This window comes from Papilio xuthus, unplaced genomic scaffold, assembly GCF_000836235.2.
Source record: "Papilio xuthus unplaced genomic scaffold, Pxut_1.1 DF827570.1, whole genome shotgun sequence".
Taxonomy (NCBI): Eukaryota; Metazoa; Arthropoda; class Insecta; order Lepidoptera; family Papilionidae; genus Papilio; species Papilio xuthus.
In genome coordinates, this window is record NW_013531079.1 from 1669849 (window position 1) to 1686621 (window position 16773).

At 33.6% G+C, this 16773-nt stretch overlaps 4 protein-coding genes across 10 annotated transcripts in view; 2 read left to right on the forward strand and 2 right to left on the reverse strand.

The window, feature by feature from the left end:
• Window positions 1-1521, reverse strand: part of Prosalpha5 (proteasome alpha5 subunit) — a 4077-nt gene extending 2556 nt beyond the window's left edge. The window contains exons 1-4 of one of the 4 annotated variants that reach the window (XM_013313331.1): window positions 1407-1521; window positions 1030-1286; window positions 579-757; window positions 94-142 (exon numbers count right to left, since the gene is read on the reverse strand). In XM_013313331.1, coding sequence (XP_013168785.1) covers window positions 94-142; window positions 579-757; window positions 1030-1286 — 485 coding nt within the window. In that variant the 5' untranslated portion in view covers window positions 1407-1521. Of the gene's footprint in view, window positions 1-29; window positions 143-578; window positions 758-1029; window positions 1287-1377 lie in introns of all 4 variants that reach the window. The other 3 variants (XM_013313329.1, XM_013313330.1, XM_013313332.1) reach the window with 3 other exon arrangements.
• Window positions 1522-1980: 459 nt separating this feature from the next.
• On the forward strand, window positions 1981-6581 carry LOC106118660 (alpha-glucosidase 2). Of its 2 annotated transcripts, XM_013313346.1 has the most exons (3): window positions 1981-2062; window positions 2152-2455; window positions 3197-6581. In XM_013313346.1, exon 3 carries the CDS (start codon window positions 3248-3250, stop codon window positions 6428-6430), a length of 3183 nt encoding a protein of 1060 aa, XP_013168800.1. In that variant the 5' UTR covers window positions 1981-2062; window positions 2152-2455; window positions 3197-3247; the 3' UTR covers window positions 6431-6581. The 2 variants fall into 2 exon arrangements, with proteins under 2 accessions (XP_013168800.1, XP_013168801.1); XM_013313347.1 differs by lacking the exon at window positions 2152-2455 and having other exon boundaries at window positions 1984-2062.
• Window positions 6582-6591: 10 nt separating this feature from the next.
• LOC106118661 (nef-associated protein 1) lies at window positions 6592-10190 on the reverse strand. The gene is made up of 6 exons (XM_013313348.1): window positions 10008-10190; window positions 9770-9867; window positions 9344-9575; window positions 8566-8723; window positions 7694-7907; window positions 6592-7244 (listed from the first exon to the last, which is right to left on the reverse strand). Exons 1-6 carry the CDS (start codon window positions 10073-10075, stop codon window positions 6716-6718), a joined length of 1299 nt encoding a protein of 432 aa, XP_013168802.1. The 5' UTR covers window positions 10076-10190; the 3' UTR covers window positions 6592-6715.
• A 375-nt stretch (window positions 10191-10565) lies between these two features.
• Window positions 10566-15972, forward strand: exu (maternal protein exuperantia). 3 transcript variants are annotated; one of them, XM_013313340.1, is made up of 10 exons: window positions 10566-10662; window positions 12221-12399; window positions 12848-13000; window positions 13266-13408; window positions 13779-13984; window positions 14203-14338; window positions 14796-14944; window positions 15279-15418; window positions 15585-15681; window positions 15802-15972. In XM_013313340.1, exons 2-10 carry the CDS (start codon window positions 12238-12240, stop codon window positions 15861-15863), a joined length of 1248 nt encoding a protein of 415 aa, XP_013168794.1. In that variant the 5' UTR covers window positions 10566-10662; window positions 12221-12237; the 3' UTR covers window positions 15864-15972. The 3 variants fall into 3 exon arrangements, with proteins under 3 accessions (XP_013168794.1, XP_013168793.1, XP_013168795.1); XM_013313339.1 differs by lacking the exon at window positions 10566-10662 and adding an exon at window positions 10941-11187; XM_013313341.1 differs by lacking the exon at window positions 10566-10662 and adding an exon at window positions 11306-11403.
• The last annotated feature ends 801 nt before the right edge of the window (window positions 15973-16773 follow it).

The following is a 16773-nucleotide window of genomic DNA, read 5'->3' on the forward strand; positions in this document are numbered from 1 at the left end:
GCAACAACCTATCCATCCAGTTTCAATACCTTTAAGCTCTGCTGTGCCCCTTCACTTCCGGAGCCTATAGCTTTAGCATCATATTGCACAAATGTACCACTAGGGTCCATGTGGAACAGCTGAGGTCCTTTTTCATCAATACCTAAGAAAAAAAATTAAACATATTAGAAATTAAAATGTTTGTTGTTCAAAATTAAAACTATCAATTTATGATTTGAGTTTATTCTTTTTGTCTTTGTTTAAAAAAACTATTTTTACAATGTTTTCCCTTATGTTGCATATATTTCACTCGATTCATTAGGCAAGTAGGCAGCACTGGATGTGTTAAGTATATTTGAATAACACACAATATGTTCAGACTCTTTTTGTATTAAAACTCATTAGGTGATCAGAGGTGCCCATCTTACTAATACCTTAAATATGAAAGTTTTGATATTCGTATGGATATTTATTACCACATATCTCCAGAATGGATGAAATTTTGAATACAGATTTACACTTAAAAACAATGCATAAGCTAATATATTATTTTTCAATTGATATGGATAACAGTTAATATTTTATAAATTTTAATATACCTGCAAACATAACAGCAACACCAAATGGTCTGGACATAGCGGTGCCGCTATCATCATCACTATCACCAAACTGTATGGCCAGGTTAGACACAGCCTGAGCACAAGACTCCACACTCATGCGCTCATTGTACACAAACCAGTGGTTCTGACATTCTACACGGGCACGCTCAACAAGAGTCCTGGAAAACAGGAAATTTTGTATACATAAATAGGTTTACATTTTACTATACTGATGGATATTGATAATAATAAAGGGCAATAACCTGACATATTTATGAATTGTAACAAACAAGAGATGCAGGGATAACATCAATATTGTAATCTCTAACTTCCCTTCAAGGTTGCGGGTATGTCCCTTAGTGCATTCACTGAGGGTGACCATGTAACAATGACAAGTGCGTTTTCGGAGTTTAAGTTGAATTAATTATTTGTACTGGAATTTAAGTTTTACCTCGAATCCGCCATCAATCCAGACACAGCGCACGCGATATGGCGATCTACTTCTACGATCTTTTCTATGGTAGTCGGCTCCATAAGAGGTGAAGTAATTCTTTTTTCGACAGCCAACACTACGCCTTCCGACGTACAAATTCCAATCGCCGTGGAGCCAAGTTTGATTGCTTCAATAGCATATTCCACTTGGAAAAGTCTACCTTCAGGACTGAATGTGTTGACACCACGGTCATATTCCGAACGAGTCAGGAACATCTACAAAAAAACAACAATTTAGTCGTTGCCGGTAGGGTCAGGTTAACCAAGGTGTTTTGCAAATTGTATACTGTACAAACAAGTAGTTAACCTTTAGGTTTAGATGATGGAATAACTTACTGTTTAGTAATTTAAATTTATTTTAGTTTTAAATAATTCTTAATAAAACACGAAAAGGCGAAGTGAGTAATCAAAATTGAAAGAAACTCCAACAAAAACGACAGATCATGAAACAATTCCATAGACTACAAAAATGCAAATCAGTTTTGCAGGCATTCCTTACCACAGGGTAAAAAGCAGATAAAAAGTAGTTTTCCCAGTTTATCTCCAAAAAATATTAAATAGAAAAATCAATTAAATAGTATTTAAAACGTTGATTTGGGTGTAAGCCAGGTAACTTATCTTAGTCCAAACCTTGTTATTACAAAGATATCAGTAAATATTTTGTAATCTTAATTGTTTTAAAATGAGACCCCGGATTACGGTGTGGATATATTAGTTACTGTTTCGTATTTTTCCATGTAATTGCAGCTTCGTATATCACATGTGTACAAGAACGCTGACTCTGGGAAGGCTTATATAAACAGCTCAAATCTATTTATCCTGATTAAATATTTCATTCACCGTTCACTGTTATCAAATTGAAAAGTAAGTCATGACAGATTCTTTTTTTTTTAGTTTTAAGAAGATCATCTTTCAAAAATAAAACTATTATTCTTATAAATTTTATCTATTTCTTTGTGAAAACCGTAAATTCTGTGTATAAATTAATATAGGTACGTATTATATATTTCAAGATAAATAATACTAAGTTGTATAACGGCAAGATTTGTGGAACAACACTAAAAAACTTGATCGGTTTCAGATTTCCCGCGCAATCTCAACTATGTTTGCGCGGGAAAAAGAACTCTTCTTTCCTACAGGCATTTGCACTTTGTCGATTCTACGGAAAATGATTATTTTGACCAGCAAAAATCGTTTAGGTATTCAAATAATTGGTCGGCAGTGACTCGCATTACATTATTGTTTTCTCGATTACGATCGCAGTTATCAGGTCGCGATTGTACTGGCTTTACTCTATAGGATTTACCGTTACATGTTACATGCCTAGTTGTCTCCAACAGCATAAAATCAAATCAGTGACAGAAAAGGTTAAGAGAGTGGTATTGGTATGTACTTTGTTTATTTATATTTTGAAGTGTACGTGTATTGTAAACAAAATATACTTTTTTAAATTAAATTCCATTTTACACCTAGATTTCCATAATTCAACTAATGTACACTTTAACTTAGAAATTATGATTAACAATCATAGTTACGAACTAAGTTGGCATTAAAATTACGCCCCTTTTCGTACACTTTTGCAAATAAAAGAAAGTCTATAGTATTTACAATTTTAAATATTTTTTACAAACACAAATCATGAATAAATCTTACAGTTATTATTCTTTTAAAAACATTTATTTTTATTACTTTAAATAAGCCTTCAATTTAGTACATACCTATGTAATTATTTACCTGCATTTGGGTGTATTCGATTTATAAATATAATACGGACATTATCTGAAACAACCAATCGTGCTTTTTCGAGTTAAAAACTTAATAGCTATGGCAAATAATTCAGAATAATTATTAAAATATTTATATTCAATTATTTTCTAAAACCTACTATGAGTATGAACATATGGTTATTACTTAGCGACAATATCATTTGAGCCAAATATGTAACTTTACAATATATTTGTGGTCATTAACACAAATTAGTCAAAGATAAACACAAGTGTTCACTTATGGACCAAGGACTATCTTTGTCTGATAAGTCATAGCGTTAACAGCTGTATTTAAATGTATATTCATGTTTAAAACTTTGTATTACTGGTTTAATTTACACGATTTTATAATTGTTCCAGGTTATTATTGGGGCATTTATTCTACTTTGATTTAAAATAGAAAACGTCAATATGAAAATCGTTGGCGGTATCGAAAATATAACAAAAAGAGAGGAAGATTATCTAATCAAATACAAAACAGGCGAAACAGCAAAAGTTTACGTTATAAATAGTCATGTTTTCAGGTATTACATGTCACCTAATGGAGAATTTATTGACTATCCAATACCAAACAATTCTGATGATATTGCGAAAATCACAATTAAAGACATAGCCGATTACGACAAAGATTCATTTACGAAATCTTCTTTGAAAGACGTTGATAAATATTATGAAATCGAATTAAATAAAGTTCAAATACAATTTGATAAGATAAATGGAACAATGAGTGTGTACGATAAAAGGACTAACAAAGTGGCTGTGAAGGAATCTAGTCCTTTGTCTTATGATGACGATATTACAGTACAGAAACTATGTCAAAAGAAGGAAGAATATTTCTTTGGTGGTGGCATGCAAAATGGACGATTTACGCACAAAGGAAACATAATACACATAGTTAATACAAATAACTGGGTAGATGGAGGAGTTACTTCCCCTTGTCCATTTTACTGGTCATCATACGGATATGGCGTACTTAGACATACTTGGCAACCGGGTGTCTACGATTTTGGATCCGAATCTTCTGATTTTGTGACAACTACCCACAAAACTGATCATTTTGATGCATTTTACTTTATTAACTCCGAACCATGTGATATACTTAGTGATTATTACGAATTAACAGGTCAACCGATCTTTATGCCCGAATATGCATTTTATGAAGCGCATTTGAACGCTTTCAACAGAGATTATTGGGTAAAAACAACACCAGAAACGCCCGGCGCAATATTATTCGAAGATGGAAATTACTACAAAAGTTATAAACCGAATGAAATGGGAGATAAAAAAGGGATACTGGAATCATTGAATGGAGAAAAGGATAATTATCAATTTTCAGCACGCGCAATGATTGATCGTTATAGAAGACATGATATGCCTTTAGGTTGGTTTATACCAAATGATGGTTACGGATCAGGGTACGGACAAACAGATTCATTGGACGGTGATATTGAGAATTTAAAAAAGTTTGCAGATTATGCTAGAGAGAAAGGCGTGGAAGTGGCTCTGTGGACTGAATCTAACTTACATCCCGCGGATCCTTTACATCCAAAAAAAGGGGAAAGGGATTTGGGTAAAGAACTAAGTGTGGCGAAAGTGGTTGCATTGAAATGCGACGTAGCTTGGATTGGATATGGATACTCTTTCGGATTAAACGCAGTTGATGATGTTACAAAGATATTTATTTCAAAAACCAACGTAAGACCGATGATTATAATGGTAGACGGATGGGCTGGTACACAACGCTATTCTGGTATTTGGAGTGGTGATCAAACAGGCGGTCAATGGGAATACATACGCTTCCATATACCGACTTATATCGGATCTGGACTCTCAGGTCAACCTTTAATTGGATCCGATATGGATGGGATATATGGTGGTAAAGAACGAGAGGTGAATATACGCGACTATCAGTGGAAAACTTTTACACCATTGCAACTAAACATGGACGGATGGGGACGTATTCCAAAGACTCCTTTTAGCTTCGACGATGAAGCTATCAGTATAAACAGAGCATATTTAAAACTAAAATCTATGTTTCTACCTTACAACTACACGATAGGCCAGGAATCCATTAGAGGCCTTCCAATGATAAGAGCTATGTTCCTGGAATTTCCAAATGAAAGAATTGCTTACACCAAAGATTGTCAATATCAGTTTATGTGGGGACCTCATATACTAGTTGCTCCAATTTATGAAGAGGGTTATAATCGTGATGGTGTTTATCTACCTGATAAAAATCAAGTCTGGATAGATTTCTTTACTGGCGAAAAGATACAAGGTGGTAAATTCATTAACAATTTAGATATACCTCTATGGAAAATTCCTGTTTTTATAAAAGACGGAGCTATAATACCAATGACAAAGCCAAATAATAATCCTAATGAAATAGATAGAAGTACGAGAATTTTCACTGTATATCCAAATAAAGACTCAAACTTCAATGTTTATGAAGATGATGGTATAACAAGTGATTATTTGAAGGGTCAGTTTGCTACTACTGAAATTACAGTCAATGCACCGGCGTCAAACAAACAAGGGGATCTTCTAATAAGTATAGAAAAGACAAAGGGTAGTTATGAGAGTATGATAAAAGAAAGAACGACATTACTTCAAATAATGGCTTCACAGGACGTTGAACATGTTAAAGCAGCAATCAATGGTCAATCCCTACAAATATCAAAAGCACCAAGCTTTGATGAATTCGAAAAATCCGTTAACGCATTTTTCTTTAAAGAAGATTTCGAAATCAATCCTTATTTAGCTCAATTTAATAACATACCACAAGCAGTTTTGTTAATAAAAATCGGCAATTTAGATGTAACGTCCAATCACATACAAATAAAAGTAAAAGATTATGCTAATGTTACAAAAGTATTGGGTGAAAATTTAAACGTAAATAATGATTTGGCAACACCTAATTATTTCGAAGTGGCGGACGAAGTAACACCCACTATTATAACTTTGCAATGGTCAGGAATTGATAAAGTATATTATGAAATCGAAAAAGATGGAATTATTTATAGTAACATAAAACAAACAAAATTCACATTCCAAGATTTAAAATATAATACGGAATATTTATTCAGAATTCGTGTCGCAAACGAATATGGCGTATCAGAATGGAGTGAATTTATTAAAGTGAAAACGTTGGATGATCCATATAAAAACGTTATCAAAGGTGTTAAAGTAAAATGTAACATTCCTTGTCAGCCTTGTCAGGAAATATGCAATTTAACTGATGGTGCTTTGACATCATTATGGCACACACATTGGCACAAACCTATACAGAAATGTAATTTAAAAGGGGATTTAAAATTAACCTTTGATTTAGGAAATGTATATCATTTAGAAAAATTTGAATACACACCTCGCGATGATGCGGGAAACGGAACGTTTTTAAAGATTCAATACAAATATTCGGTTGATGGTGAAAATTGGAGTACATTAACCAGACCCATAATATTGGAACGTAACGCATCCATAAAAACTATTGACTTACAAGGAATCAAACTAAGACATTTCGAACTTATTATACTAGACAGTGTTGGAGGTTTTGGATCTGGAAAACAAATACGATTCTATAAAAAGATATAAAGAAATGCAATAAGAAATACGAAGGAATATAATACTTTAAGAAAATATGTTCTTTCCGAGATTCCATACACAAAAGTCATATTATTTTATAGGTTTAACTATTTAGTCTCACTTTAAATTTCTTAGATTCATTGGAATTGAATAGTAAATTAAAACTACAATAAAAAAAATTAAAAATTATAATAAGTAATTACACATTTTTTTAAATAACAGAATGGGGCAAACAAGCAGCGGGAACACATTATCAAGTCAATAAATAATGATACACACACAACACAAAAACAGTTAAGTCTGTTGCATATCATCAGCACTTCTCACCGCTATTATGGTACATGTAGTTGACAATGAATCAAATATACAACTTATAGATAAATCTTCTAACACACAGCTATATTCATGATCTGGATATCTACTTCTTACATAGAGAGACCTTGGGTCTTCTGATAGAAGACATTCAATATTGCTCTTAAAAGACTGTGCCCGTTCACCGATCAAATCATTAAGTCTATCCAGTGCATCATCAGTGAACTTAACTTCATATGTCTGTGTTGTCGGGTTAGAAATCCAAGAGGCAACTCTTACACCATATTGAGGTGGTGTAAATCTTTCTTGACCATCCGGAGCACCTCTTTCATCTGGTCTTCTTAACGGTGACTTCTGGAAGTTTCCATCTAACATATCACTTGATTGTGAATCCGGGGATGGTGACATGGTTGCTATAAGATTGCTGTCCGGAGACAATTCATCATCGTAAGGAGAATGTTCATTACTTTCTGCGTCTATGCCAAGTGGATTTGATAGATGTGAATTTAAACTGGAAAAAAAAGTAAATAAAGTTGCAGCAATAATATTTTAGCTCTATGATCTAACTTCTAATTAGAATATAATTTGTGTTGCCATATTTATACAGATTCACAGTCAAGATTGGAATAAGTTATTTAAAAAACTACTATGTTAGAGTATTAGTGGCCAGTTAATTTAGATTTAAAAAGAATAACTGATAAAACCTATATGTGAGATTTATATCACTGTATTATTTTTGTACTTCATTGTTTTAAATTGAATATTATTTTTCGATGTTTTAGTATTAAAAAATATATTTAATTATAAATAAATATTTGTATTTTAAAAGTAAAAATAAATCGTGTTTAAAAATGGAATGTTTATATTTATAATATTTTTATACTCTAATAAATAACAAAAATAAAGTTATAATAAAAATTGTATATACAGACTTTAATGCAAATCCTTATATCCACTTACCTCATATGATCAAAGTTTTCTTCCACAGATTGTATTGTAGCTGAATTATCAACTGAATCACTAACGCCCTCTGTCGCCGGTCGTTCTGTTACTTGATTGTAGGGTAGTTGTATATTATGTTGCGTGGGGCAGTCATACTGAGGTATGTACGGTTTAATATCAAGCACTGGCGTACCATTCACCATATCAATACCTTCAAAGTGTATCTTGTTACCTGGAATTTAATTAAAAATAAAATACTTCTCTTCGGTTATCATAAGAATAAATTCATAGGTACTTTCTTAAATTATGATATTTTTAAACAAACATATTATGAGGAAACCCTTAAGAAACTTTAAACATTTAACTTTAGTAGTAATAAGTGCTATGGTATCAGCAACTCTACGACTAATGACCAGTGAAATACCACGACCACACAGAAGACAGGCGCGAAGTGGAAGCAATTCCGCGTTTCGTCTGATGAGTGTGCGTCCCGGAGGCCTTATTCCGTCCTCTTTCCCTTCCCACCCTTTTTCTTACATTATCTAAGGAAAGGGTGGGAAGTGGAAGTGGACTTTCCGGATGAGAGTATGCATGGAAAGGGAATATATTTTCTTTATGTGCATCCTCTCCTCCGTCGATTAAAGGTAGGCAACGCATATGCAATTGCGTATGTCTATGGGCAACGGTCACTTCGCTATATCAGCTATTTCAGGTGGCCGATCGCTCGTTTGCCACCTTATGATATAAAAAAAAAATGCTTATTTAACTTGATTTTAGAATCCAATTGCAAGTGCACAAGGTAAGCTTTCTTCGTTTAAGTATTTAGATCATACATGAAATGTGACATGGTAAGAAATTAAATATATATTCCTATATGGCTTAAAAATTACCTTCAATATTAGATATTTTGACAAGAGATAAGCCAATAGGGCAGGGCCGATGTGGTGACCTCGTGGACAACACTCCGCGCCTTTCGCCACCCAGTCGGGGCGGAGCAACCTTAGCTGGTACATTTGTACTGCCTGTCTCATGGAAATGGAATATTATCCTGGAAAATTGAACATTACTATACAATATAGGATGTTTGGTATTAGTAGTAGATTAGTAATAAAAATAATTTGGATCAAATTTACTGGAAATTTTAATAATGAAGCATCAATAAGAAGCTTATAACAAACAAGTTAGTATTAAGAAATATAACACTAGTTCCGACATTCTAAATATCTAAGCAATTTTAACAACCATTATGGGGGGGACGGCGCGTACGCAGTCCCCACTACCAAAAATTACGCGTCCGAGTTATCCGCATTAGGGATAATCGCAGGGGTCAACCCAACCGCAGTGCAATGGAGGGGCCTCGCCCTGGGGGAACCGCCTTCGTGATCACGGTAACCCCTACGCCAGGTAAGTATGAGTTCACAAAATCGGCCCGCGCGGGTCAATAGCTTTGAAATCATCTCAATAGCGTGACTTAGTAAATTCAAACAGTTGTGAGCGCCATCTACTGATGAAAATTGTGAGCAAAAACACCATTGGTGTGTTAGAATCAACGCCCTCTATAATATCATAGTAATATTTTAAAAGTGTATATTTAGATGTACAATCTATAAGATGTTGAATCTAAGCTACCTAAATGACAGCAAGTAATTTATAAAAAATATATCTTACCATATATGAGAAAATTCCTCCAAACCACTGATAGCATGCTCCGGATTGGTAAAAACATTTGTATCAATGTTAATCACACCTTTTGCATTGGACAATACCGATGGCTGTCTTGGTACAGCACGCTTATTTTCAAATGGTGTTTCAATATAGCCAATAGGAGTGAATGGTATGGTATTGATACAGTCTGATGTTGATGGTTGGCCTTCACTGTGATTGTTGACTATTGTTGTGGCTGAAATAAACAGATTTAATTTAAATATAATAATAATTGTTAAGTCACATGACATGGTTTAGATTTTGCTGGTTGACTACCCGGCTTGGCGATGGGCGAAATGGTGTAGTTTTCGTTGTTTTAGTTTTGAATTTTGATTAGAAATTAACGTAGAATAATAGAGACATAACAAAGATTAATTAGTTTTTTGTCACCTGTTGTAGCACATTTAGTGCAACGAAGTCCATTGAGAGTTTCTTTGATATTCTTGATTTCTTTAATATGCTCGTGTTTCAACGCACTCAGCCGCTGCCTGGAAAGTTCAGATTACATATTGTTGTAAAAAGTAAGCTTAACAACTAAATATAGTTTTAGCCGTTTTTGTATAAGTTTATTATAATGTCTCACGAAAGTTTGAATAATTAAATAATATGTATGTGTTGATGGGCAGACCTTAAGTTTTTTATTTCGGTTCTAGCTGCAACTATTTGTGTCCGGTAATATTCTAAATTCTCCGCCATAATTAGAGTTTAATCTTAACTAAATTAAGACAAAAAATTGAATCAAATAAGAATTATAATACTTTTGTAAACAAGACAATAACCACAGACACAGATCATTATAGAAATAAGTGACAGTGACACAGATCACAAATTGACAGAATGAGACATTGACATACACCATAGAGACATTTTTATATCCAGAACAGATAAAAAAGCATATCAAGTACCTATCACTAAAAGAAGACAAAATAATGATATGGTTCACAAGTAGGTCTCAGTACAAGATCTTAAATAAACAGCTAATATCAGTAGAATATTATTTAATTTCCAGCGGTTGCCTCTTCGCTTTTGTTACTTTAATCTCCCGTGCGCATTATAATAAATAAAAAGTTTTTCTTAGATCAAAAAGAAGAATTGTTACATCTTCTCTTATAAATGTCTTGAAATTCAAAAAAGGAATTTTGTTCCTTTTGTCAAAGTCATTCGCATTGTTGCAGCTTGTACTATAAATTGAAATATCAATTCTTAATTATTTTTTGCATCTTTATTTAAAGTTGTTGACTAGTAGCGTATTGCTTACAACTGCGGAAAGTATCAATTTATTCGTAAGTATTATTTTACATACACTACTAAATTACAGTAACAATATTGATTTTCATCATATAACGCGATTAAATAAAAGAAATGCTACCCAATCGCATTTACAAATTATTTCAATTTTGAATTGTTACTGGAACAATTACTATTTTGACATATTTCAATAGATACGTTCAAATTAAAGTTGTCAAATAAATATCAAATTGAAAATTTTTACTTTAACATATCTTCCAAAATTATTTTAATTTGTTTCTAAAAATTGTAAAATTTTTAGTACCTTTTTAAAATGCACTAAGTTGATTGAAAAATTGTCGCATAGTGTTTACGATATAATTACCGGTAACATATTACTGCACCATACTATCCAATCACTACTGCGTTTTGCCGATTGCCGCACACGTGCTGAGATTTTGTGATATTTTTTACTCAATTATTCCACTTTACTAAACTTGTAGAGCGTCTTTAAGCATTGTTTGTTGAGGATTACTAATTACTGTTTAATAACATCAGATCAACGGCAGCATTTTTGATTAGTGAGTTCATCTTTATTTTATTTTGACATGGTGGGGTGGGGCAAATGCCTAGAAAAAGACCGCCACGTGTCCTATTTTTTATTTTCCTGTAACTTTATTAATATGCTGTTATTTTCGATATATTCATTTTGCAAAATGTTTAATCAATACATCTTTTTGTTCCACGTATAATCTGCCTTCCTTCAGTCTTTCATCGTCAAGAAATCGATAATTTTGGTATTCCTATTTTATGTTATCCTACTATGACTCATATATTATCTAGAAATTTAAAACAATCTACCAAAGTATTATAAAAGTTATACTTTTGCTCCAAATTCTTGCCGGTATCTTAAACATACAACGAAAACATTCGTCTAAAAGTTTTGAAAACATTAAAAGTAGGTAAATCAAGTAGAATTTATTACATATTTATTACTAACCAAGGTAATTAAACCCGGCGTTAAATAATATCTAATCTATAAAATGTAGATATCACAATACACACACTTGTATGTAACCTAAATTAATAATGCAAAAATAAAATATATGTTATTATTTATCAAGTAAACATTTCAAGAATTTCTGTACCACCCTTAAACGTTTCCTTAAGATTTAATATTTATTGGTTAATTAACAAAAATCATATAAAGTCAATGGAAATATTGTTATTTACTCAAACCAAATTGCCTGCCTTGTATGAACAAGCCCTAAAATATTTAAAGTTTAAAACCAAGGGCTTGCTGTGGGTAGATTTAAATAAGGTACTGTATATTCAAAAGAAATTGCTCAAGATGTGACTACCCTATTTTTCTTATAAGAACACAAGAAATTAAAATTTGTTTCTACTTATGAATGTAGATGATGTTTTGTAACTTTTGTAGTTTGATTTTTGAAAAGTTTCATTTTAATTTCCACCTTTGTCTCAGGAGCAGATAGTAGGGTTTTTTAATGATAAAATATATACATTTAGTACTACCAATTCACCTGGCCAGTGCATTTATAAGTAAAATTTGTAGTATGGAACAAGTTAAATAAAATTATCTGTTTGTTACAGTAAGCAATAACAAGCATATGGCAATGGTGTCAGAGGCAAAGGTAAATGGTGGTGACATGGAGGCCCCAGCAACTGACCTGCTGCCTGCGCTAGCAGAGAAACCCCTCGGCTTGCCACCGGGGAAGTACTCTCTTGTTGGATGGGACATGGATACGACTGGACGGAGACTTATTGATGAAGTTAGTATAATTGCACACTTCATAGTCCACCTTAAGTAAACTTGTACAATATAGTGTATTTGATAGTTCTATATAAAGCAAAGATTGGCAGTAAGATTATTCTAGGCCAAATAATGCATGCAGAATTGCACCCAGAGATTACCAGTTTCAAGACTGCTATAGTGTTTTAAAATCTGCAGAAATCTTACTTCTTACTTATATAATAAATGCCAATGTCAAGATAAATGTTTAATGGTATCTCTAGTGCAGCTCACCAGATTTTGATGAAATTCAACACATATAGAACATAGTCATAGGCTACTTATTAGGTTTTTTACAATTCCGCATGGACGGAATTGTGGGCAACAGCTAGCTAATCAATATATTGACTTGATGCTTGTAGACAGGCAAATGACAAATGAGGAATACTGTTACATTTATCTTCCTTAAATATACATTAAATTTTCAGATATGTCAGATAGCGGCGTTCATGCCTAAGCAAACATACACGCAATATATAATGCCGTATGGAGATCTGAATCCTGGTGCTCGCCGGCGCCACAATATCAGAGTGGTCACTGTTGGTCGGTATAGGATGCTTAAAGATACAATTACTCATAAGGTAAATATTTAACCACTTTTTATCCAATAATACTTCTTACTAATATTATAAATGCGAATATTTAGATAGATAGATGGATGTTTGTTTGAAGGTATCTCGGCTGAACAGATCTTGACAAAATTTGGCGTACATATAGAACATAGTCTGGAAGAACTTAAAGACACTAATTATTGCTCATTAGGTTTGAATTGATTGATTGATTGCTTGCCTGTCTGTTGTGTCTTATAATGTAAGTGTTAAGCATAATTAAGTAAAATTGTTATAGATATTAAAAACAAAATCGGAAATATCAGCGCTAACAGATTTCCTGGACTGGTTGGAGAAAGAAAAAGGGGACAGTAAAGTGATTCTCATCTACCATGAACCAAGACGTCTCAGCCCCATTATGTTACTCGAAGCACTCATACGGTAAGAATGTAATATGATAAGTATTTATATTAAAAGAAAAAAAACTACTTAAAAGTCATTTACAAATTTACTTAATTTCTGATGAAAATACCAAGCAAATATGTAATAAGTGATATATCAGGAAAGATGAAGAAGAGAAATTGAGAAGGAATGCATTGCATGGACATTATGCGGAGAGATGATCATATCAACAAGAAAGTAATGAGATTGAAAGTGGATGGATGTAAAGGTAGAGGAAGACCAAAGAAAGAATGGATGAAAAGGAGATGTTAATGAAGGGAACTAGTTTTATTGAATTGTTAAGCACTATATGTTTACTAGATATATACTGATGTAGATGTATACTGACAATAAGTGTCAATAATTTCAGTTACAAGCTACTGGACCGATTCAAGTCTATTGTCGCTGGCTTCACTGACAGCTACGCACTGGCCGCGGACAAGTGCAAGACGACAGTCAAGTCTGTGTCGCTTCGAGTACTCGCGCGAGTACTGCTCGACGCGGACTCGTTGTCTGTGGACAGCGCATTGGATAGAGCAACCGCTGCCTATCGTATTGTCGAACATCTTGCTCAAGGTGAATACACTTTAAATAACTGGATTTCGATTGTCGAAGTACTTGTTTGTAATATTATCGTCTACTACACCAAACTATTGAAAATCACTAGAAATATATGGATTTTACAAAAATAAATGTGTAAATAATATTGAACTCCTAGATTTAGTATTGAAAATAAGCTTTATTTTAGATTTATTGGTTTTATTGTTTCAATTTCTATCTTCTTTTGTCTGTAGGTGAACAACAAGAGGTGGGTGCGGGAGGCGAAGGAGCGTCAGCCAGCAAAGATATGGTGGAGACCGCGAGGGTATGGGCTAGACCCGTGCTGACTGAACTAGACGCCTTAGACAATCTCAAGAATTTGCTTGAAAGGTTTGTACTACCTTAAGTTACTATATTCCAAACATTTTTTTAGAGTTTTTTAATTAATTTTCCCCTAAAAAACAGTTTTTCCACTTTATAATCTACTAGTGATGTCCCACGACTCCTTCCGTGCAGAAATAAAAAAAAAACATAATTAGTAGCCTATGTGTTCTTCCAGACTATGTTCTATATGTATCCCAAATGTCATCTACATCCATTATGCGTACAGACCAACAGCGCTATACGAACGGGTGGGCATAAGTCAAACTAAATTATGCCAGCTTATGCCCGAGCCCTGTCGCTGTTGAGAAAGTTTTACAAGATCCATAATGGATAGATATTCTCTTTGTACTGTAGCTGGCATGTAATTTTTGTCATTTTCTAAGTATTTCTACATAAAAACGTTTTTGACAGAACCAACTGCATGGCGATTTAGATATCTTTGTTGACTACGTATTTATTGCAGACAGAACACGTTCCGTCCGGTGTTCGCGCCGCTGCTGCGCGCCGCGAGGCCCGAGCGCAAGCGCGTGACGCAGCTGCGGCGTATACTGGCCGAGGCGGGCTTCCTCTACGAACAGCTGCGCGACGCCTGGGAGGAGCACAAGCTCACTGGTACGTTACACATCACTATATGCCAGGGGTACTTAATTATACATGTCAAGGTTACTTCATAATACACTAGGGGGTGTTCAAAAATACAAAAGTAGTGCTTATACATACACACCAGGAGGTGTACAATAATATTAGTTGATGTACTTCAATAATAAATGGGAGGAATATTCAAAAATATAATGGGTGATCAATAATATATGCATGGAAGTACTCAACAGTACGACAGGGGTGTTCAATACTATGGCAGGAGTAGAGAATACTTTGGCAGGAGTATGCAACAATATTCCAGAGGCGATCAACCATTTGCATGACAAAGTAAAACTTTTTGTCTTAGGTTTAGAGAAACAGTTGGGTTTGTTGTCTGTATCGGCTAAAGAAGAGGATATAAAGGAGCTTATAGAAATCTTCGACTGTCACTTTGACCCCACCAAAGAACCGAAAGGACTCAAGCCGAGATTATCCAATAGAAATAGAGTGAGTATGTGCCAATACATAACCATATAAAGTCCTCGATTTATTTATATTCTCTTTTTTAAACCTCTTAGAATTGTTTAATGGATACTAAGGAACAACCAGAGTATCTTTTTTTCATATTTCATATACATTACACAGAATCCTTACTATTTTGTCTTTTATCCAGCCAACATCGTCGGCGGGTGAAACGGGCGAGGCAGAAGGAAGCACCAGTGACTCACAGAAAAGTTCTCCACAGAACTCTCCTACCAAGATCAGTAACGGTAAGCATCAAATAATATTCAACCAAACAGTTTTTATGTTTTAACCTTCTTGTCTATTTAGATTTATCCGCTAGCTGCTATTGACACTGGTTTTTTAAAATTATTATTGAATTATTTCAGATGTGTCCGCGGGGGACACTAGTCAAATCGAAGCTGCCCCAGAGCCGGTGGCGGCTAACTAACCCCTCCCCTCATCCCCTAAATCCCCATTTACACTTTTCTACCAGATGTCTTTAGTATCGCAAACTACGCCATACGAATGTAACAAACATTTATTCGTATTATACAACATTAGGTTAAGTGTTTGGAATTGAATGATATTTTATTTTGCATGCATTATCTGAACGAGTCAAAACATATATATTTTTTTTGTTGTTAATCCCCCCCTCCCAAATCGTTTAATTGTGCTTACGCGTAAAACTTTATATATAGATGATAGTTTTAGATGAGTGCCTTAGCGACTCAGTATAATGAGATATAACTTTTTATATGTAAACTTTTTTTGTGGGGTCGAGTGAAGAATTGATTTGAATGTGGCGATGCCACGGATGCAAATGATTGCTAGTGGAGCTAAACTTGGTCTTAAATCTATGGAGCATTGAATTACAAGCATTTAATCGTGTGAAAATCATTTAACATATTTTTTGTCGGATTTTTATCCTTATTGACATAATTTATTATTGGTAACACTATATAAGAAACCCATAAAAATGGTAAAATAGAAATAGAATTTTGTACTTTTACCAATATATTTAATAATATAGTGCAATTATGGTTATGTGCAATCAAATATTTAATTTGAAAATATTTTTGTTTCGAGAAGGCTAAATTTATTTTGTTATGTGGCAATACCATATACATTTTTACTACGGCAAGCTCTATAGATTTTAGGTGAGTGGCAACACTTTTTCTCATCATATTGATAAAGGTGGATAAAAACTAGTAGGGAATGTTTCAATTTATCATGAACATTTACTCCCAAATGAATGAAAAGTAATATGGGGTGGGTTTGTTGTATGGTTCGCCCATTTAACGGGTGATGAAAGTTGTGATTATAACGTTGCAATGTTTTTTACATTAAATAACATAATT